The sequence below is a fragment of the Eurosta solidaginis genome, chromosome 2 (genome assembly GCF_040869045.1).
Source record: "Eurosta solidaginis isolate ZX-2024a chromosome 2, ASM4086904v1, whole genome shotgun sequence".
NCBI lineage: Eukaryota > Metazoa > Arthropoda > Insecta > Diptera > Tephritidae > Eurosta > Eurosta solidaginis.
Window position 1 is genome coordinate 226,164,574 of NC_090320.1, and position 22,165 is coordinate 226,186,738.

The 22,165-nt window shown below is 43.4% G+C and overlaps 1 protein-coding gene across 3 annotated transcripts in view; it reads left to right on the plus strand.

Moving 5' to 3' along the window:
- LOC137240649 (uncharacterized) overlaps positions 1 to 21,888 on the plus strand; it is a 39,443-nt gene extending 17,555 nt beyond the window's left edge. For 2 of the 3 annotated variants that reach the window (XM_067767163.1, XM_067767164.1), the window contains exons 3-6: positions 17,667 to 17,955; positions 19,939 to 20,170; positions 20,230 to 21,604; positions 21,681 to 21,888. In XM_067767163.1, coding sequence (XP_067623264.1) covers positions 17,667 to 17,955; positions 19,939 to 20,170; positions 20,230 to 21,604; positions 21,681 to 21,811 — 2,027 coding nt within the window. In that variant the 3' untranslated portion in view covers positions 21,812 to 21,888. The remainder of the gene's footprint in view (positions 1 to 17,666; positions 17,956 to 19,938; positions 20,171 to 20,229; positions 21,605 to 21,680) is intronic. The other variant, XM_067767165.1, reaches the window with a different exon arrangement.
- Positions 21,889 to 22,165: the final 277 nt, after the last annotated feature.

Here is a 22,165-nt window from a genome sequence, read left to right on the forward strand (position 1 = left end):
GATACTAGCAATCAAAGCAGGGAACCGCAGCTCTACAAGATCATCGATTCATACTAGCTAGTAGACCCCCGAAGATACTTCAGAATTTCCCAGTCGAAGTGGTAAAAACCTACAAGATTCCCAAATAAATAATCTCACCATGAAAATCGGATGGCTATCGTACTAACATAAAAGAACCAAAGCAAACCTTGTGAGGCAGCAAGACCTCCCCAAATCAGGAACATAAACCTGTGCATCAGAAACTCTGCCACTCTGTGTTAGTAAGCTCTCCAACTAAGTGCAATGGCAGAGTATCCATCGCCTTTGGTTTTAACGTACAAATCCACACGCAGGCCAACAGATGCGCACATAAGCATTAGCACTGTGCCTCTCCGGTTAAATTCACAACCACAGAGGCTAAAAAAGCTATCAAACTTGCTAAGCTATCTAACCATGCCGATGCTGAAAAACCTTGACTATGAAAGACTTAAATACTTGGCACTCGTTTTCATCCCTGGGAAACCGAAGGAGACTCATGTCGCACGATATCTCTGCTATCGCCAGTAGCTAGGTTCCTGTACCCTTATTTTACCGCAAATCTGCGATTTGCCAACCACCAATATGCTTTACGAAAATTACATGACACCGCCACCATACTAAGTGCAACAAATAAATTGCGCATTGAGCCAAGAGCTCCACAAAAGAACCTTAGTACTAGTAGCTCTAGGCACTTCCCAAGGTAGTCGGTTCTATGTACCGGAGCGACTCGGGATTTTTCCCGACCAAGGACTGTCATTTCAGTGTAACCCCATTTAATTTGTTGCATCCTTCCCACAAATTGTCTTCCTCCCAGCAGCTCCTTGCAGCGGGACTGCCCAATATTCTCTTGCTCCGGGAAGGTATCGAATCCAATCCGGGTCCGTCTCCTGGCCCCGGTCCTGAGAAATGGTTTTGCTGCATCTGCCGGAAAAGAATATTTTTAGGACGGTCATACTCTGTTCAGTGTGTCTCGTGTAAGAGATGGTTGCATCGGACAGGTTGTTCTGGGCTTGACCCCAAAACCCGACGTCCACGTAACTTTTATAAATCTTTTGTGGCTCCTTGCTGTTCACGCCCAAGGGCGTCCCGTAGTCTACGCCTAAGCGCCCCCCACTACCTGCCAGCAGCCCCGCAGCTCAGCAAGCCACAACAAGTACCCGCTGCTGCTCGCGACCCTATCCGCAAGGCCTATCTGTCCGGTCAGGCGATGCAAACCTAGAAATCATCAACATCTTCATCCCTCCTGCCACCTGCTGCCCCAGTGGATACCGCCCTAATATCAGTGCTTTACTCACTGGCAACAATCGCATTATCTTAGGCGATTTCAATGCCCATCACGATCTATGGCATTCAAATTTGCGGGCGGACAGTAGGGGCGAGACGTTGGCAGATCAAATAGAAGAAACGACGTTCTGCACAATAAACGGAGATGCCCCCACACGTATGGTAGGAAGCTGTCACAGTTCGCCAGATATCTCAATCGTGAGCGCAGAACTCGAAAACTGCGTCAACTGGCAGCCGATGGTAACATTGGCATCCGACCACCTGCCTATACTTATTTCGCTCGAGCGTACCGCCGACTTCATTGTCACAGAAAAACGCACTTTCATAAACTTCAAAAAAGGAAAGTGGGACGAATATAAATCTTTTACAGACAACCTCTTTGCTGCCCTCCCTATCCCGAATGATGCCCGCCAAGGGGAGCGTGCCAGGTCATTGAATCCGCCTCGGCACGTTTCATTCCCGCCGGGAGAATTCCCGAAATTCGGCCCACTTCCCGGCGGAGGCCGCAAACTTAGCGAGAGAACGTGACCTTATAAGACAGCTTGATCCAGGCGATCCCCAAATAAGGGATATAAACCAACGCATCAGATTGCTTGTGGATGAACACAAGCGGGTGAAATGGGAGGAGCACCTAAGAGGTTGTAACCTCTCTACCGGTGTGGGTAAACTTTGGTCCATCGTAAAGTCCCTATCGAATCCGTCTAAGCACAAAGACAAAGTTTACATCGCCCTTGGCGATAAAGTGCTGTCGAATGCGAAAAAATGCGCGAGAGTTTTCTGCCGAAAATATATAATGCATTCTTCGCTCGACAAAGATAGACGGAGGGCCAACAGACACGCACATAAACACAAATTCATCGCCACCAATCACCATCACCGCTAAAGAGGTTGATGACGCCATTGGTCACGCTAAACCATCCAAAGGAGTGAGCCCAGACGGCATAGCCATGCCGATGCTTAAAAGCCTAGGGAAAGAGGGTTTTAAATATTTAGCGTATGTCTTCAACCTGTCTCTTTCCACCTTTGTCATACCCGAAAAATGGAAAATGGCCAAGGTGGTCCCGCTACTAAAGCCTGGGAAACCAGCTAACATAGGAGAGTCATATCGCCCGATATCTCTTCTATCGCCAGTAGCCAAGACGCTTGAAACCATTTTGTTCCCCTACTTCAAAGCAAATTTGCAGCTAGCCTGCCATCAGCATGGCTTCAGAAAACTCCATAGCACTACCACCGCGCTAAATGCCATTAGCACCTAGATAAATTGCGGTTAAATCAAAAACCCTACCATAGAAGAGTTCTCGTAGCGCTAGACCTATCAAAAGCTTTTGACACGGTCAACCATGGCTCGTTACTGTAAGACCTGGAAGGGTCTACCCTTCCCCCATGTCTTAAAAGGTGGGCCGCAAATTATCTGGGTGGTCGGCAGGCATCGGTGCAATTTAGAAACGAAACATCAACACCAAGAAGAATTAAACAAGGGGTGCCACAGGGTGGTGTCCTGTCCCCACTTTTGTTTAATTTCTACATATCTAAGCTACCGTGGTGTGATGGTAGCGTGCTCCGCCTATCACACCGTATGCCTCGGGTTCAACTCCCTGGCAAAGCAACATCAAAATTTTAGAAATAAGGTTTTTCAATTAGAAGAAAATTTTTCTAAGCGGGGTCGCCCCTCGGCAGTGTTTGGCAAGCGCCCCGGGTGTATTTCTGCCATGAAAAGCTCTCAGTGAAAACTCATCTGCCTTGCAGATGCCGTTCGGAGTCGGCATAAAACATGTAGCTCCCGTCCGGCCAATTTGTAGGGAAAATCAAGAGGAGCACGACGCAAATTGGAAGAGAAGCTCGGCCTCAGATCTCTTCGGAGGTTATCGCGCCTTACATTTATTTTATTTTTTAAGCTACCTTCACCACCGGAAGGAGTCACAATCGTTTCCTACGCCGATGACTGCACAATAATGGCCACAGGCCCAGGCCCATAGATCGATGAGCTATGCAATAGAATAAACGGCTACTTTCCTGATCTCTCCAGTTTTTTCGCCTCGCGAAACCTGGCATTATCACCGACTAAATCTTCCGCGACCTTATTTACAACATGGGCGTCCCAAATGTCGACCATTTTGAACATCCACGTCGATGGCACCACGCTACCGACTGTCCTACATCCCAAAATCTTGGGTGTGACGTTTGATCAGGATCTACATTTGGGTGAGCACGTGGCCGCAATTGTTCCGAGAATTCAGAGCCGTAACAAAATCCTCAAATCCCTCGCTGGCAGTACTTGGGGAAAAGATAAAGAAACGCTCGTGACTACATACAAAGCAATTAGCTAGCCGATTACGTGCTACGCGTCACCCATATGGTCGCCAAACCTAAAAATTACGCACTGGAAAAAGCTACAGGCCTGCCAAAATACTGCTCTCAGAATCGAATCGGGATGTCTTCTTATGTCCCCAGAAACCCATCTGCATAATGAGGCGAGAATACTCCCCATCAGGGAGAGAAATAAGATGCTGACCAAACAGTTCCTGTTGAATACCCAGAAACCTCAGCGTCCCAACAGACATCTGATTGATGAGCCAGCACCGCCTAGGGGCTTAAGGAGTCATCTCCGTAAGCATTTGAGGAAATACGGCACCTGAGAACTCAGCCGTATGAAGCGAAAAAACACAAGTAGGTCCTTGGTGAACTCCACAAACAGGCGTCGGACCTTTATGCCGGGAATTTCCCGGTGAATCCAGTACTCAAAGAAAAGTATCCAAAACTAGCGGAAGAGGAACGCTTACTCCCCAGGGAAACGCGTGTCACTCTTGCTCAACTTCGTTCTAGATACTGTAACAGGTTAAACTCTTACCTATCCAGAATCAACCCCGACATATAAAATGTATGCCCCGCTTGCAATTGGTCCGCACATGACATCAACCATTTCTTTAATTGTAATATGGAACCAACGCCTCTAACACCCCTTTCCTTATGGTCCACCCCTGTTGAAACAGCAAGTTTCCTTGGACTCCCGTTAGAGGATATTGATGACAATTTGTGATCGGTCGCGGCTGTTAGGTGGGGCGAAGCGCTGCTGCAACAACAACAACAACTAGTAGCTCTAGACTTTTCAAAAAGTGTTGACACGGTTAATTACACCACGGTACTACAAAACTTGGAAGGATGTACCCTTCCGTCTAGTCTCAAATGGTGGACTGCCAATTATATGTGTGGTCGACAGGCACAGGGCAACGTTAAATCAAACCCAAGAATAATTTAACAAGCGTTGCCGGGTGGTGCCTTTCCCAAGCTCTTGTTTCCTACGCCGATGTCTGTACGATAATGGCAACGGGTCGTGGGCCTTCCATCGATGATTTACGCTGTAAAATTAACCACAATCTCTGTAGCCTTACCCTTTTTTTGGACCGCGTAAAATGTCACTCGACTCGACCTTGTAACTGATGTCCAGAGTGTGCTTAGATTATGGAGGGAATACTTCTCTGCTCTCCTAAATGGAGGCAGCAATTCACCGCGCAGAGATGAAGAACCCGATCCCGCCATCGATGATGACGGAATATACGTCCCCCCTCCCGATTATGACGAAGTTAGAATAGCAATAATCAGATTGAAAAACAACAAGGCCGTGGGCGCTGATGGATTGCCTGCGGAGCTAGCGCATGCAGCAGCTTCTTAGCAAAATATGGGCGGACGAGTGCATGCCCGACGGTTGTAATCTAAGTGTTCTTTGCCCAGTCCACAAGAAGGGGGATACCGCAAAATGCACCAACTATCGCGGAATCAGCCTTCTTAATATCGAATATAAGGTCCTTTCAAGTGTATTGTGCGAAAGATTGAAGCCCACCATGAACCGACTGATTGAACCTTATCAGTGAGGCTTCAGACCTGGTAAATCTACCACCGACCAGATTTTCACAATGCGCCAAATCTTGGAAAAACCCCGTGAAAAGAGAATCGACACACATCACCTCTACGTCGACTTTAAAGCCGCCTTCGGCAGCACGAAAAGGAGCTGCCTATATGCTGCTATGTCTGAATTTGGTTTCCCCGCAAAACTTATCCGGCTATGCAAAATGACGTTGAGCAACACCATCAGCTCAGTCAGAATTGGGAAGGACCTTTCCGAGCCGTTCGAAACTAAACGAGGTTTCAGACAGGGTGACCCCCAATCGTGCGATTTCTTTAATTTGATGCTGGAGAAAATTATACTAGCTGCAGAACTTAACCGCACTGGAACAATATACTATAAAAGCGTGCAATTACTGGCATATGCTGATGACATTGATATCATCGGCCTAAACACCCGCGATGTTAGTTCTGCTTACTCCAAACTGGAAAGAGAAGCGGTAAATATGGGTTTGATGGTGAATGAGGACAAAACGAAGTACCTGCTGTCATCGAGCAAAGAGTCAGCGCATATGCGTCTTGGCAACCACGCTACTGTTGGCAGCCATAATTTCGAAATAGTAAAAGACTTCGTTTATTTGGGAACCAGCATCAACACTAGCAACAACATCAGCACTGAAATCCAGCGACGAATCAATCTTGCCAATAAATGCTACTTTGGACTAGGTAGGCAATTGAAAAGTAAAGTCCTCTCTCGGCGAACTAAAATCATACTCTACAAGTCACTTATCGTACCCGTCCTGCTATATGGGGCAGAAGCATGGACCATGACAACAGCGGATGAAGCGTCTTTGGGAGTGTTCAAGAGAAAAGTTCTTCGAAAGATTTACGGACCTCTATGCGTTGGCGATGGCGAGTACCGAAAAAGATTTAATGCGCTGGCTAGGCCATGTTATGCGAATGAAAGATGATGATCCGGCCAAGAAAGTGTTTCTATTGGAACCCGCCTATGGAAGCAGAGGTAGAGGGCGGCCCCCACTCCGTTGGAAGGACCAGTTGGAAAACGATTTAAACTCCCTTGGTGTGACCAATTGGCGGCGGTTGGCGGAGCGAAGGAGCGACTGGCGCGCCTTGTTGGACGACCATAACCGTTTAGACGGTTAAGCGCCAATTAAGTAAGTAAGTAAGTAACATGGCACTAATACGGATAAAATCCTCGGCGATCTAACTCACCACGTTGATGGTGTAAATGTTGGAAATATTACTCTACCGACTGTCCGTCATCTAAAAATATTGGTTATGACGTTCGCATGCAGCCGCCATTGCAGCCTAAGTCCAGAGTCGTAGCAAAACCTACCGAACCCTTGTTGGCAGCACTTGAGGAAAAGGCAAACAAGCGCCCATAGTTACCTGTATAGCAACCGCTTGTGTGCTTAAAAGAAACGCGCTGCACTTTGTAGTAATCTGGCGCATGAGAATTAAGCCGGTTGAACCTAATAAGCATAAACAAGCCCCCAACCTCATCCACTAGGAGTCGCAAAGTTTTCTGCCTATAAAGGCGTGGCGAACCTGGTTGCCAGAGTACAACTCCCTAAACGCAGTTGGGGAAAACAAACTCCTCAAAGAGACGCGCGAATCTGACACAAATTCGATCTGGATACAGCAATAGGTTAAACTCTTACATATCCAGAATCAACCCCGACTTACGCAATGTACGTCCTGCATGCAATGCGTCCCCACATGACACCAACCATCATTTAAATTGCTTTGTGGAACCAAAATCTCTACCCCCCATGGCCCTTTTGTCCATCTCGATTGAAATTGCAAGTTTCCTTGGACTTTCGTTAAAGGATATCGATGACAATTTGTGAGTGACCGCACCTATTGGATGCTACAAGAAAAATAAGAAAGACGGGCAACATACTCCGAAATTCAGCATCAAAGTTTTGCTGGAGCGGATTAAATACAACAATCTCATATTTTTACTATCATGAAGGCATTCCAAGTATTACTGCGGCGATAAGTGGTTGGTTAGTTAGAGTGGGCGTTGAGTCCAGCGGCATATAATATCTTTGATTTGGGTGCTGGGGCGTTGTAATACGGGCAACTAAATAGAAGATAAGGTAGTACGGCCAGTAACGGAGGATCACTGCTGGCACTCATCAAGGGAAGCATTTTGCAGAGTTTCTAAAAGCATGTGGCCATCATAAAACCCAAATCGTTTTTCAGGCATTCTTAATATGAATGGATGATTCAAATTAGTCGCTGAACTGTGGATGTCGCCGGATTGTAAACATGTAAGACTGAGGGCTCTTCTCAAATTTATTAACTCTATGGGATGGACGTAGATTGCCGGTAATTCCAGCAGGGCTTTGGAACATCCGCTAGTATTTTTACACAAACCATGGCGGCCACCGTGGTGTGATGGTAGCGTGCTCCGCCTATCACACCGTATGCTCTGGGTTCAACTCCCGGGCAAAGCAACATCAAAATTTTAGAAATAAGATTTTTCAATTAGAAGAAAATTTTTCTAAGCGGGGTCGCCCCTCGGCAGTGTTTGGCAAGCACTCCGGGTGTATTTCTGCCATGAAAAGCTCTCAGTGAAAACTCATCTGCTTTGCAGATGCCGTTCTGAGTCGGCATAAAACATGTAGGTCCCGTCCGGCCAATTTGTAGGGAAAATCAAGAGGAGCACGACGCAAATTGGAAGAGAAGTTCGGCCTTAGATCTTTTCGGAAGTTATCGCGCCTTACATTTATTTATTTATTTATATTTTCATTTGCAAAGTAAGACCAACTCTGTTAATACTATAGGGATTATAATAGCTCTTGGAGCCTACCTATGAGAGTGAGCGCAGGAGGCAAGGAGTCCTAACGGAACAGCTTGGGAACTTCTCTAGTGGACTGGAGGAATAATTTATGATTAATAGTGTGGAAATTTTATTACTTCAAATAAGGGGATTTCACTAATGGAGCCAAACGATAACAACGAAATTGGGTATATTACTTTTATTCGTTTGCAACGCATTTTAACAAACAACGGTATATGTGCCCCGCTCTATGAAAATGTGGCTTAAACAGCAGCAGGTGCAGGCCGGGTAGCAGTAGGTTAGGTTAGGTTGAACTGGCCGGTCCATGAGGACCTCACATAGACTGAATGAGTCCGTAGTGTTACCAGAAGTTTGTTTTAACGCCCAAACTGAAAACCCCTATCAAAAACCAGGACCTATGTTATAAAATAACTCCTCTTGGCAAATACTAGAAGCTTCCTAGGACTTAAGCCAATTGCTGCTTCTATATCTGACAGCTGTATCACTCCTAATAGCTGGAGTCTTAGCCTGGCAAGCGCAGGGCACGAGCACAGAACGTGCTCGATCGTTTTCTCCTCCAAACCGCACTTCCTACATCTGCTTTAACTGACCAAGTCTAATTTAAAGGCATGTGCCACCAGAAGGCAGTGTCCAGTCAGACTACCCGTCATGAGTCTACAGTCCTCTCTTTTTAATGATAGAAGCAACTTTGTTAGTCTAAGGTTGTAAGACTTTACAGCCCCGCGCTTGAGCCCACGCCTTTCCTGCTTGGTCGATCATGTGCACCTCTCGCCTTCGCTTAATCTCGCCCAGTCTAATTGGGAGCAAGCTTCAAGGGATGCGCCCTTTTTAGCTAGTTCATCCGCTTTTTCATTCCCATCTATTCCCAGTAAGTGGATGTTCATTTCGGTACCAATGCCATTCAAACTTTGAGTTTCAAAGAATGCTGTGATTATTCTCTGTCATTCTATCGAAATCGAATTGGTCCTTGTTGGGAGCCAGACGGAATCAAAGTGATGTTGTTGGGAGCCATAATGAGCCAAATGAGCCATTGCCTGGGCACCCTTGCTTAAAATAGCACTATACTGGGGACTGAACACTAATACGCAGTATTCTTCGGTCATTTACGATATCATATGAAAGTCGCTTGAATGCTAGAATCGATTGGTATTGATTTCTATTTAGTTTGTCAGCCAGCTCTAGTTTGTATGCGCCATGCATGATCGTTTATCGCCTAAACGGCAATGCACAACTAAACAAATAATAATAATTGCTATAAACAAAATAGATTTATTGGCATTGGTGTTATCACCATGACATATCGAAATACATAAATGCTATGTGCTGCTGTATATTCGAATACGTAGAAAATCTAGAAACTGATATTTATAGACTTAGATGCATATGTCCATAGGTACGTAATAGTTAGTGATGCGCAAATCCAGGAAACTGAAAAAGAATAACCAAGTACTTTTAAACTTGATAATTACAGAAGACTCAATGCCACCGTATTATAGTGCATAGTGTGGCTAACCTCCATACCAAAAGTGCAAAGTTTAAGTACCTTGGCAGATAATATTTATCTAAATTGCTTCTGAAGGGTTTTTTCAAAACGTGGTCGGCCAGCTGTTTTGACGTTCGCGGTGCACAGGATGGGCCAAGAAATAGTCAATAGTCGTTGGGTGTATCCCATCATTCGGAATACTCGCTAAAAAGTTCCCATCCAGGTTACAAAATTCATATTTGAGTTATGGCAAACCTTTAGTGAATAAGCTTGCGCTCCTCTACGTCTTTGGTCGAGGGTCTTTGCCCAAATATTGTTATGCGCTAGTGTTGTTAGCTGATATTAAGGAGACATTAAGAGGCACAACGTGCCTGTTCAGAGTTCAATATTAAGATTACTTAGTATTTGGCCAACCTCATTATAAGTTGTCAGTACTGCCACCCTATTTTTTCGGGAGTTGGCCGCTGTTTTATATGTATAATGACAGATCTCGTGGTTATACTCACGAATATGTGCTGCTGTTGTTGCTGTTGTAGCGATAAGGACACTCCCAGAAGGCCTTGGGCAGTGTTATCGATGTTGATGGTCCTTTGCCGGATGTAGATCCGGAGCGTTCCGGTAATAAGCACCATAAAGTTACTAGCCCCACTATTTCGAAAACGATTTGGTATGACCACATGGAACATTCTAGGCAAGACCGCCCTCCCACCCTCTAGATCCATCAGGAGTTCGGGGTCTCCATAGCATCGGCTGTTAATGAAACAGGATTCGCCACGAGTAGGTGAGGTTGAGAGAAGCTATATGTTGCGCTGGCAACCCCTTGAAAGGGTTGCGCTACACAACCCCTTGAATCAATTCGGTATTTTAGTCGCCTCTGACGACAGGCATAGCTACCGCGGGTATATTTTAAGCTCACTGACCCATTGGGATGACGAATATGTGCTCTTATTTAACACTACACACGTTATAAGTATCATCATGATCTTTCAGAAACTAGAGAAACTATCGAGGAAAGGCCTGACATTCCCTACTGAACTAAACTTCTTAACCTTTACGAGACTCGATCTTTGAAATAGGTTACCGTGGCTTTAGCCGGCTAAATATCTATATATCCTTATCCATCTCTTTGAAACCACCGAATGGGATATGCACCTTGTTCTTGTGTTGCGCAGAATTGGACGAATACATTACGGGGTTAGTGAGCTTGTCCAGTTCCGATGTAGGTTGATCGCTGTTGTGAACTAATTGACATAGCCGCACAGCTGAGAATCGGTTTCAGCGTAATTGGTTCTACGAATAAAAAGTAGGAGAAACATACAGCACTTGTACAAGTACATTAATTAGTCTTTAATATGGCAGACATTGTTGTTTCTATGGAAAGCATTAGGCAGGAACGAAAAATGTTTTCTGGGAGATTTTTTTAACTATTATTAACTAACAACAAAAATTGTTATTATTAATATTATGAATATTGTGAAAGTTCTTTTTACTAGTTTTCTAGCTCAGTCAAGACCGAACGGCTCGCCGATTTTTCTAGAAAAAGGGGTAGTTATCCCAAGCTTTCTGGGTGCGGTGATCCTTTTTTTAATGGGGTTACACTGATATGACATCCCGAGTAGCTCCCGTTCATAGAACCGTCTGCTGTGGGAGTCGAACCCCATTTAATTTGCTGTGTCCCCCCACAAATTATAATCCTCGGAACACTTCATAGCAGCCGGTCTGCCCCAAGTGTTGAACCTAGCCTTGGCCCAGACAAGTCGTTTTATTGCCTTTGCAGGAAAATTATTTATTTAGGACGGTCGCACTTCTGTGATTTGGTTAGGTGCAAAGTTGCATCGAGCGAAGTGTTCTGGGATAGATCCCAGCATTCCGCATTCAGTAGTTTGCGCCTTAGCGATCCGAATCTGGCAATCATTAACATCTACATTTCAAAGCCCATCATGATATGTGTGATTCCAACCTCCACACGACGTTGTGCAGGGTGAACGGAGATGCCCCGGCGCAGTTCATAGTTTCCGCAACCCAATTGTCAACTTGACTTACACAAGGCGAAATATAGTTTAAAAAAAATAAAAATCCCGCTTTTAAATAATATTAAGCTTAAAAGCTAACAAGTAAGGAAAGCTAAGTTCGGGTGTAACCGAACATTACATACTCAGTTGAGAGCTATGGTGACAACATAAGGGAAAATAAGCATGTAGGAAAATGAACCGGGGTAACCCTGGAATGTGTTTGTATGACATGTGTATCAAATGAAAGGTGTTAGTGAGCAGTTTAAAAGGGCGCGGGCTTAGTTCTATAGGTGGACGCCTTTTCGAGATATCGGCATAAAGGTGGAGCAGGGGTGACTCTAGAATGCGTATCATACACATATTTAGCAATCGAGGCTTTGACGACCTCAAGTTCCTCATAGAACTAGGGATGGGGAAGTTACTAGACCTTAGGAGAAATGGGTGAACGAGGCAACAGAGAGTATATAGGCAGCGAAAGGTGAGTAGTCAGTAATCAGTTTGATTTAAACACGCTATCAGTTTAATTGTGAAGTATAATTGTACTACTCCCAACGTAGCCGAATAAAGATCATTTTGCAATACAGAATATTAGAGTGATTTATTCAACAGTTTGGCGATTCGAACGTTAGCAGTAGGTTGCAAATAAGTAGAATTTCCCAAAATTCGTTACAATATCATTAAGTTTGGGCTGTATTCGGATCATTTCAAGAATATCTCGGTATAGTTTCCGAATCAATTAGGGGCCATTCGAGTGTTGTTTCGGAACTTACACCGAATCATATCGAAGCAAGTCCATACTACTATTAATATATTGTGACGAATATTAGTGACACTAAGTGATACTCCCATAACTAATCTTATACTAAGTAAATAAAGCCACATCACCAATGAAGTAAGCTGCTACACTTGTATGTACGTAAACGAATAAATCATTTGCCGTCTTTCAGTGAGTTTTACTGCTCCGGCTCACGCTCAATTCGCACGGGAATGCTCTGGATCATTGAGAGACTTGAGAAGCAGATGTCGTGAAATTTTCGCACACGTGAAATGTGATAGGCAGATGTCGCCGCTGTTTTTCATTTAACTCATACGGCGAAAGGCTAAGCAGCGCCATCTATTTTTGAAAAAGTAGGTATACTAAAGGCCGCGTTGCCAACCTAAAAAGAAGTAATTAACAAATTATCTGGCTCACAAATTGAACCAGACTTCTATCTGGATTTATCTGGCTCAAATCGTTGTTGTTGCATTTACATGCAAAATTATTTATCTGGCTCAGGATTTTGCCACCGGATGATAGCTATTATGTCTACACATATGTACGTACACGCAGCAGAGAAGAGATGCACAAACACATGCAGATATCTTATCTGAGATGCTCCCAAAAGTATGCAATTATAATTGTGGAAGTGACGCTCACAAATACACGCATATGAGAAGCTATATACGTGCATCTGTAGTTATAATTATATGGCGGTAACTAAATAAATTCTGGAAGCGCCTAGAAGATGCCACGAGGAAATCACAGAGTATAAAAGCACCAGCGGTAGAGGCGCTAGAAGCAGTTTTCAGTTAAGCACGCTATCTGTCGGGCAATAGTCAGTTTCATTTGAGCTATCAATCAGTTTGGTTATTAAGCAAGCTATTCGTTGCAAAGTATAAGTGTTCTTGTGAAGTACTTTAATAAAGGCCATTTTTTCCGTTATTCAATATTGGAGTTATTTATTCAACAGTTTAGCGATACGAACGTTGGCAGAAGATTGCAAATAAGAGCATTTGCAGTAAATTCGTTACAATTGGCGTCAGAAGAGGAATTGTTGAATAAATTCCGAAGACTTCGAATACAACTTGGACATGCCAAAGTTAAGTGAATTGAAGATCCAGCAACTGAAGAAGGAGTTGCAGAGCCGTAGATTAAATACAACCGGCATTAAACTAGAACTTCAGGAACGACTACGACAGGCAATGGAATTAGAAGGAATTGACGTGGAAGAGTATGACTTTCATCTTGATGGCGAGGAAACAACAAAAATGGAAGAGGCAGTTACGCAGACAGTTACGAGCACAGACTTGAACATGATTTTGGCTGCAATATCTGCTCAAACGTCGACAGTGGCTTTTCAAATGGAATCGCAAGATACACGTTTAACATCCAAGATGGAAGCACAGGAGGCACGTATTTCAGAAATGTCATCGCAAATGTCATCTCAACTGGAATCGCAAAAGATAGATATAACATCTCAATTGGCATCTCAACTGGAAGAACAAAAGACAAGTATAGCATCCCAACTGGAATCACAGAAGACATATATGGCTGAGCAGTTGAAAGCACAAGAATCTCGCATATCTTCGCAACTGTCAGAACAGGAAGCAAGGGTATCATCAAAACTGGAAGCGCAGGATGCAAAAATCGCTCAATTTCAGGCAGAAGTCGATGATTTGAAAGGTCGTATGGAGCAGTTACAACTAAATCGCCCAGCTGTTTCAGTAAGCAATCCGAAGGTAAAGGCACCATCCTTTGACGGTTCTGTTCCTTTCCAGGTCTTCAAGCTACAGTTTGAGAAGACCCCAGCAATGAACAACTGGAATGCTGAAGATAAAATTGCTGCACTGCTCATGGCGTTGAAAGGGCCTGCAGCTGAGATTTTACAAACCATTCCAGAAGGCGAACGGAACTGTTATGAAACATTGATGGGCGCTCTAGAGAGATGATACGGAACTGAGCATAGGAGACAGATATACCAAATGGAGTTGCTGAACCGCTTCCAGAGGCCTGGTGAAACATTGCAAGAGGTTGCGTCGGATATTGAAAGGTTAGCAGATTTAGCGAATGCGGACGCACCCGTGGAATACACTGAAAGGGTAAAGATTCAGAGCTTTATAAATGGCATACGGGACGTCGAAACAAAGCGAGCTACATACGCAAACCCAAAGCCAACATTCGCAGAAACGGTATCACATGCTCTGATTCAGGAAACAGCGTCGCTTCTGTGTAAGCCAGTTTTCAAAGCACGCCGTGTGGAAGTACAAAGGCCAGAGTGGGTAGACGCAATATTGGAGGCGTTGAATGGATCGCAAAAGCGGAGTGAAAGAGTTATCAAATGCTTCAAATGCGGGAAGCCCGGTCACATTGCACGTCATTGCGATCTTGATCCTAGTGGTTTCAGCAGCATGGGTGGTCTTAATAACAAAGCTGGAGGGGATGAGCAAGAGCGAGTAAGATGTAGAGATCGAGAGCTAGCTCCAGCTATTGAATGTCCTGTGATATCTGTGTCGCAAATTGGTAGAAAATCGAGCAGTCTTACCGTCAGAGGGAATGTGGATGGCAAAGAACGTGTTCTGACTGTAGATAAGGGCGCCTCTCATTCCTTAATCCGATCTGACTTGGTCAACAGGAGAGTAAAACCGTTACCTGGAGCAGGGTTGCGTACGGTCACTGGCGAGTATAACCAAGTCCAGGGAGAAGTGGTATGTGAAGTCTTGATTGGAAAGGTCACAGTTCTACACAAATTCGTTGTGGCGGAGATCGTTGATGAAGTCATATTGGGAGTGGACTTCTTGGTTGACCATGACATCAAGATCGATATGCAGAGAAGCGTGATGCGTTATAATAACCAGGATATACCACTTAACTTCATTTTGCAGAAAGGGTTCAGTAGTAATCGAGTACTGGTGGAGAAGACTCGACAAAGACCACGAAAGTAAAAAGCAAAAGTTGATAGATCGAATGGGCCAAATAAAGCTAAATCAAAAGTACCTGCGAGAGAAACACTGGCATTGACAAAACCTAATGGACGTACAAAAACGAAGCAACGAATTTCCCATTAAAAATGCGAGGGTAGTTTCAAGAAGGAGTGCACTACTGTTGTGAAACGTGGGAACGATACTGATTATGCGAAGCCAATCCGTGAGTGAGGGAACGGCCCAAGGTAATAAGTAGTAAGATCAAACACTGGCATGACAAGAACTTTAATTCGGAAGGTTTCTTGGAGGGAGATCTGGTACTGCTATACAACCCTCGCCAGCGGAAGGGTGTTCCATCCAAATTTCGGCGCAGTTGGGAAGGCCCGACCAAGTTGTAAAGAAGATCAGTGACACCATCTACCGCATACAAATCATTGGTAAACCATGACGTAGAAGAGTGGTACATTTGGAGATGCTAGCAGCGTTTAGATCGGTAGATTTGTCTGATCAGGACAATCAGACTTAGGTGGAGGGCAGTATGACGAATATTAGTGACACTAAGTGATACTCCCATCACTAATCTGATACTAAGTAAATAAAGCCACAACAACAATGAAGCAAGCTGCTACACTTGTATGTACGTAAACGAATAAATCATTATGTCTACACATATGTACGTACACGCAGCAGAGAAGAGATGCACAAACACATGCAGATATCTTATCTGAGATGCTCCCAAAAGTATGCAATTGTAATTGGGGAAGTGTCGCTCACAAATACACGCATATGAGAAGCTATATACGTGCATCTGTAGTTATAATTATATGGCGGTAACTAAGTAAATTCTGGAAGCGCCTAGAAGATGCCACGAGGAAATCACAGAGTATAAAAGCACCAGCGGTAGAGGCGCTAGAAGCAGTTTTCAGTTAAGCACGCTATCTGTCGGGCCAGAAGATTGCAAATAAGAGCATTTGCAGTAAATTCGTTACAATATCATTTCGGATTGCCTTCTATTACGGTACTATTTCTATCCTTTCGTGATTGTTCTCGAATAATTTCGTGACTATTTTGGGACCATTTGTGGACTATTTATGTAGTAGTCCAAGATCATTTCGCGACGATTTCGGAGTTGTTGTCGGTATTATTTTGGAAACATTTCGGAACTAGTTTAATGTACATATCGGGACCATTTTGGAACAATTTCAAGTTTATTTTAGAGATAACTTCTGGAATATTTTCGGAACATCTCCTTAAATTTTTTGAATGTTTTGTGCTTCCGTTGCGATTTATTCCGGACTGTTTTACAACAACTTGCCCTTACCCCCTCTTTACTCCGGCAAAGAATTTTTTTTAATAATTACATCTCTGAGTCGACTTAGATCAACATTATTTAGGGCCGTTTTTTTCATATAGACTTTAAGGTTTATGCGTCCGATAAAAAATATTTTTGGTGAAAAAAGTTGTGTTAACAGGGCAGTAAGTTTTATGTTCATATGGGGAAAACGTTTGTCAGAAACGGCTCATCTTGGTATTTGTTTAAAAAACGGTAGGGATTGAAGAAGTTGTGTCCACTTACCCGTAGCGAATCCAGTCTGTTTAGCAGAAGAGGCTCTTACGACCCCAGTTTCCTCATGCGCGTGGAGGTGGGGTGGCCTAGAAGGTTCAATGTGGTCATATTAAATAGCTCCCGAGATGGTTGGGCTTGTACCTTATTTGTGCTTGTTATCGGATCCATATCCATCAACATATATAACACTCCCCAAAATCTTCAGGGAGTGTCTTGATTGCTATAACAGCAACAACAAAAATCAAACGGTCATATCAGTAGTGTGTTGAAAACTTATCTAAATAAGAATTTTGTTTAAGATCGTTGTTGTTGTTGTTGAAGCACTGTTAACTTCGCCCCATTCAATGGCACGACCACTCACAAATTGTCATTAAATTCTTCTAACAGGACCAAGAAAACTGGTAGTTTTAACAGGGGCGGACCATAGGAAATTTGGTCCTAGAGGCGTAGGTTCCACATTACAATTGAAAACATTGTTGGCGTCATGTGGGGACACATTGCATGCAGGACATACATTACGTATGTCGGGGTTGATTCTGGACAAGCAAGAGTTTAACCTGTTACAGTATCCAGAACGAAGTTGGGCCCGTGGTGACTCGTGTCTCCTTTGCTAGGGTGCTTTCTTCTTCTGGTTCTCACGGCAGCCGGTTCTATGTACCAGAGCGACTCGGGATTTTTTTCTTGACCAAGGGCTGTCATTTCAGTATAACCCCATATAATTTGTTGCGTCCCTCCCACAAATTATTTAAGATCGTCCTGTCTCAAAGCGACCTATGCCAACATAAATTTATTATAGGTTCAGCTTTATTAGAGCGTTTCGCTATAAAATTCTGAAATAGGGTGGCACTTAATGGTTGCTAGTAAATCACACACCCACATATTTATATATTTACCCATAATTTAAAATTTAAGCGGGATCGCCTTTTAATATATCTACATTCATCCTTTCAGGTGTCCACTACAGTGACGAGTTGGTTAATTATGTTCTTAGCATCAAATACCCGACGCTCACAATCTCCAAATCGAAAAAAATTCGTACTCTTATCGATACACCGCGCAACGCAGGAATATTTCACTTTCTTCTTCAAATTAAAGGTCAGTGTGACTTTGAAGAAATAAAACGTTATTACGCCAGACATTTAACCGATGCACGAGATAAGGCCGGCTATTTGCGTTTCCCAAAATTACGCCAAAAATTAGTGACCTGTTGGGGTCACTATGCTTGGGTTAATGATATCAGGTGAGTGTGGTTAAAGAATACAAATTATTTATATTTTTTTAGAAAGACAATTAGTTACACTTTCCTATTGGTTACGGAAGTTTTGTTAGCACCCTTTGAAAGGGTTGCCCTACACACCCCTTGAATCAAACCTCTGTAGACAGTTAATGGAGTTCAGTTATAAGCTGTCATGGTTTTAGTTTAAGTAAATATGAACTCCTTTGAAGGTGCAGAGCTAGAATGGTCTCGTGAGAAGGAAGAGAGACGAGTATTTAGAACAAAAAAACGTAGACAAAATGGCGTAATTACGAGGAGCTTCAGATGCTGGCTAATGAGAATAAAACCAGAAAATTATACCAAAAAAATATGGGGCAAGGCTTCAAGGACTCCATGAATGATAATGGCGACCTGGTAACTGACGTACAGAGTGTGTTTGTTTAAGTTGTGCAGGGAGCACAAATGGAACGATAACCTAAACGCCGATGACTGAAAGCATGTTCCAGCACCCGACTATGTCGCTCAAATGGCCTCTACAGTTATGAAGAGTGGGTTAGGGTAATTAGAATACTCCCGCCCTACGAATGCGCAACGTTAGAGAAATCGCACGAAAGGCATTTGTCACGTCGGAAGCTTCGTTTGGTTTCGAGTTGCTGAGAGGGGTTCTTCCCTATCCTTATGGTGTTGCTCAACTTCATTTGGCAGAGCCTTTTTACATTTACAAGAAGCTTTAATTCAGACATGAGAGCATACAAGCAACTTCTTTTCGCGCTGTCAAAGACTGCTTTGAAGTCGAAAAAAAGATGTTAGGGGTTCATTCTTTTGTCATGCGTATTATCCAGGATCTAGCGCAAATAGAACCTTATATGCGATATTAAGCAGGCTGATGCCATAGTAATTGGCGCAATTTGTGCGATTGCTCTTCCTGTGGATTGTGCAGAGCACACTTAAACTCAAATCTGTAGGCAAGCGCTCATCCGACTATATTTGCATATTCTTTACCAAATCTTTCCCTCCAGCTTGGGTAGTCCGTCATTACACGCCGCCTTGCTATTTTTTAGTAGGGATGTTGCAGTTCTAATTACATCGTAGTCGGGTAGCGAAACGTGTTTTCCGTCGTCGGCGATTAATGCATCGGGTTCGTTCGGTGTTCACACCCTACACGTCAGTTGCCCGGCCACTATTATTATTCCAGCAGAAATCTGCCGCAGTCGCAAAGCCTTCTGTCATCCGCCAGATTATTTAGTAGTGTTCTCGGACATTGTTCCATTCAGCCGGAGGGTCTTTTGATATACTTATGTAGATCCGGTACGTTCCAGTAACAAGCACCATCAAGGTACTAGCCCGACCATCTCTGAAACTGTTTAATATGACCACATTGATCCTTCTAGGTCACACACCCCCTAATTGCATGAAGAGCTTGTGGTCGCCATAGCTTCGCCTGCTAAATATGTGTATGCTACACTGAGGTTTGTAACAGGATTCACCTCGAGTAGATGAAGTTTACTATTGGGTTGCGTAAGCTGTTATTGTTGTTGTTGTTGTAGCGATAAGGTTGCTGCCCGAAGGCTTTGGGCAGTGTTATCGATGTGATGGTCCTTTGCCGGATACAGATCCGGTACGCTCCGGTAACACAGCACAATTAAGGTGCTAGCCCGACCATCTCGGGAACGATTTAAATGGCCACATTAAACCTTCAGGCCATCGCTCCCTCCCCACCCCAAGTTCCATGAGGAGATTGGGGTCGCCAGAGCCTCGTCTGTTAGTGAAATAGGATTCGCCGCCGATAGGTGACGTTGACAATTGGATTTGGAGAAGCTATATATTGCGCTGGCAACCTGAAGGGTTGCGCTACACAGGCCCTTGAATCTGGTATTTTTTCGCCTCTTATCAACCACTTAAATCACGAAGGCAATTACCTTCCTTCTTTGCGTCAGGATAACGCGTTCTCGCGACCGTACAAAGATAGCTTAGGCAGAAAATATCCAGACTGTTTTGTCTTTCTAGTTCCTTTAACATAAACAATCAAGTAATACTAAGTACACGCACCTATCGGGGACGTCCGGTGAACGATAGCAATATACAAGACTTCGTTAGCGATTTGGCTACTAAATACATACCTTCTGACTTACCACAATGGCAAGTGATTATAATACCCACAACACCAATTACATCAAATACAACAAATACACAAACCGATGTTATAGCCGCCGACCATGCAACAGGCGCACAAAGACTGGTTCGTATAATTGCTATTAAATGGCTCTCAAATTACTAACCGAATATCTCCATCTATAGGATGACCACTATTATGTGCTCATTAAGGTGCATCATCTCATCATAGCCGAAGAGGAAGATCTACATATAAGTGAGTTACTAATGTTACACGAAAATGGATGCAAGCCTGCAATCGATATGGATTACATGGGTAGGTCCGTAAAGTCACAAAATCTCTCTAGCTTCGTGCGTGAACCCGTCCACATACGACGGCTGTTGAATCATATTAGCGCACAGATTGTGAACAGTTGGAATGCTTTCATCTATGAGTTTGAGTCTTTAGAAACACCCGATGGTTATCGGCCAGTACCTATTAGTAATGTAACACAGTTACTCTCCGTCCTAATAATCATCGCCGTGAACGTATTCATGGACTATCGGATTACGATGCAATTACGTCAAAAGTTGCGAGGACATTACAATGTGGAGAAAGAAAAATGTGGACGTCTGAGTATATTATCTACACTATTGATGAAAGAAATCGAACATCGGAATCTTACATGGCCCACCGCTTGGGGAGCGATGCGAACATCTTGGCATCCTGCAAACATAGCCAAAACATTGACAAAATTCTTGTGGCGTGTTAGTATCAATAATACCATACTGCTTCCTTATCGTATCTATTGTGAATTGATGGCAATAAGCGAACTCATCTTCAAGGGTCAAACCCATTTAACGCATACTCATATTGGGCGTATATCTATATATCTGCCAATGTTATTGTACGCGCAAATTGAAGTCTTTAAAATTTGTTATGAAATCTACAAAGCGCCAGTCAATATATACGAAGAGCTCTTCGTGAATCCCTCAAAGGAAGCGAATATATTACAAATGAAATCTTATTCTGGCCGAAAAATTGTCTCATTTTCCAAATCTCTTAATGCAGCCAAGATAAGGCAACGTCACAAATTTGGTGCGGAGCTAAGTGAGTCTGATTTTATTCTCTCCTGTTTGGCAGGCGCTTTGCGCGATTACTTCGCTATGCACAATCGTTTGGCGGCAGTGCCCAAGGTGCTCAATACCACATGCCGTACAATGGCAAAAGGATACTTTACAGAGAATACGGGCAATAAATCGGAATATATTGGAGGTGTGGTATTTTTGCAATTACCACTGCAGGCGCCTAGCCATCAGCATGCGCGCCAAATTCATTCGATTGTTAAGAATATACGTCGCAAGCAGATTATGATCTATCTGGCTTCGATGGGTCAGACGCGTTTCGATTTGCTGACCGCATTGGTGCCGCGCGTACTCACAAAAGTTTGTTTGAATTTCTTCTCGCACAACTTTCCAGTAACAATAACGGATATACATGGTGCCACTTCAGATTTTCAGACGCTATGGGGGCATATCGTTGAGGATGTGCTGCTGTTTAGACCCCCGCAATCAAAAACATGTAAGGAATTCGTTGTGAATTTTGACTGTCTGTAGGGTAAAAAGAGATCGCATTTACTAAATGGTTTTCTTTTCAGGTTTATCATTGAATATTCATCGCTTTGGCGACCGATATCGTTTAGCTATAATGGCCGATACACAACTTGGTCCGGATCACGCTCAAATATCCCGTGCATTTGAGAATTACATAGAATCTGTAACACTTTGAAACAAACCTTTATACTCATATATGGATTCAATTTCTGTGATTAAGTACTTTTTAAAAATATATAAAATTTTCAGAACAATTGTAGCACTAGGTTTTTTGGTATGGATATCGGATGATTTTCATTTCAATATCTCATTCGCTTTCGGATGGCCCAGAAATGTGAATCAAGTTAAATATATGTATTAGGGAGAGCAGAGGTAAAGGTATACATAGAGATTGAGGTAAAGGTAGAGGAAGCGGTAAAAGTATACATATTGTAACGAATTTAGTGCAATTCCTCTTATTTGCAACCTTCTACTAACGTTCGAACCACTAAACTGTTGAATAAATAACTCCACTATTCAATAATGCAAA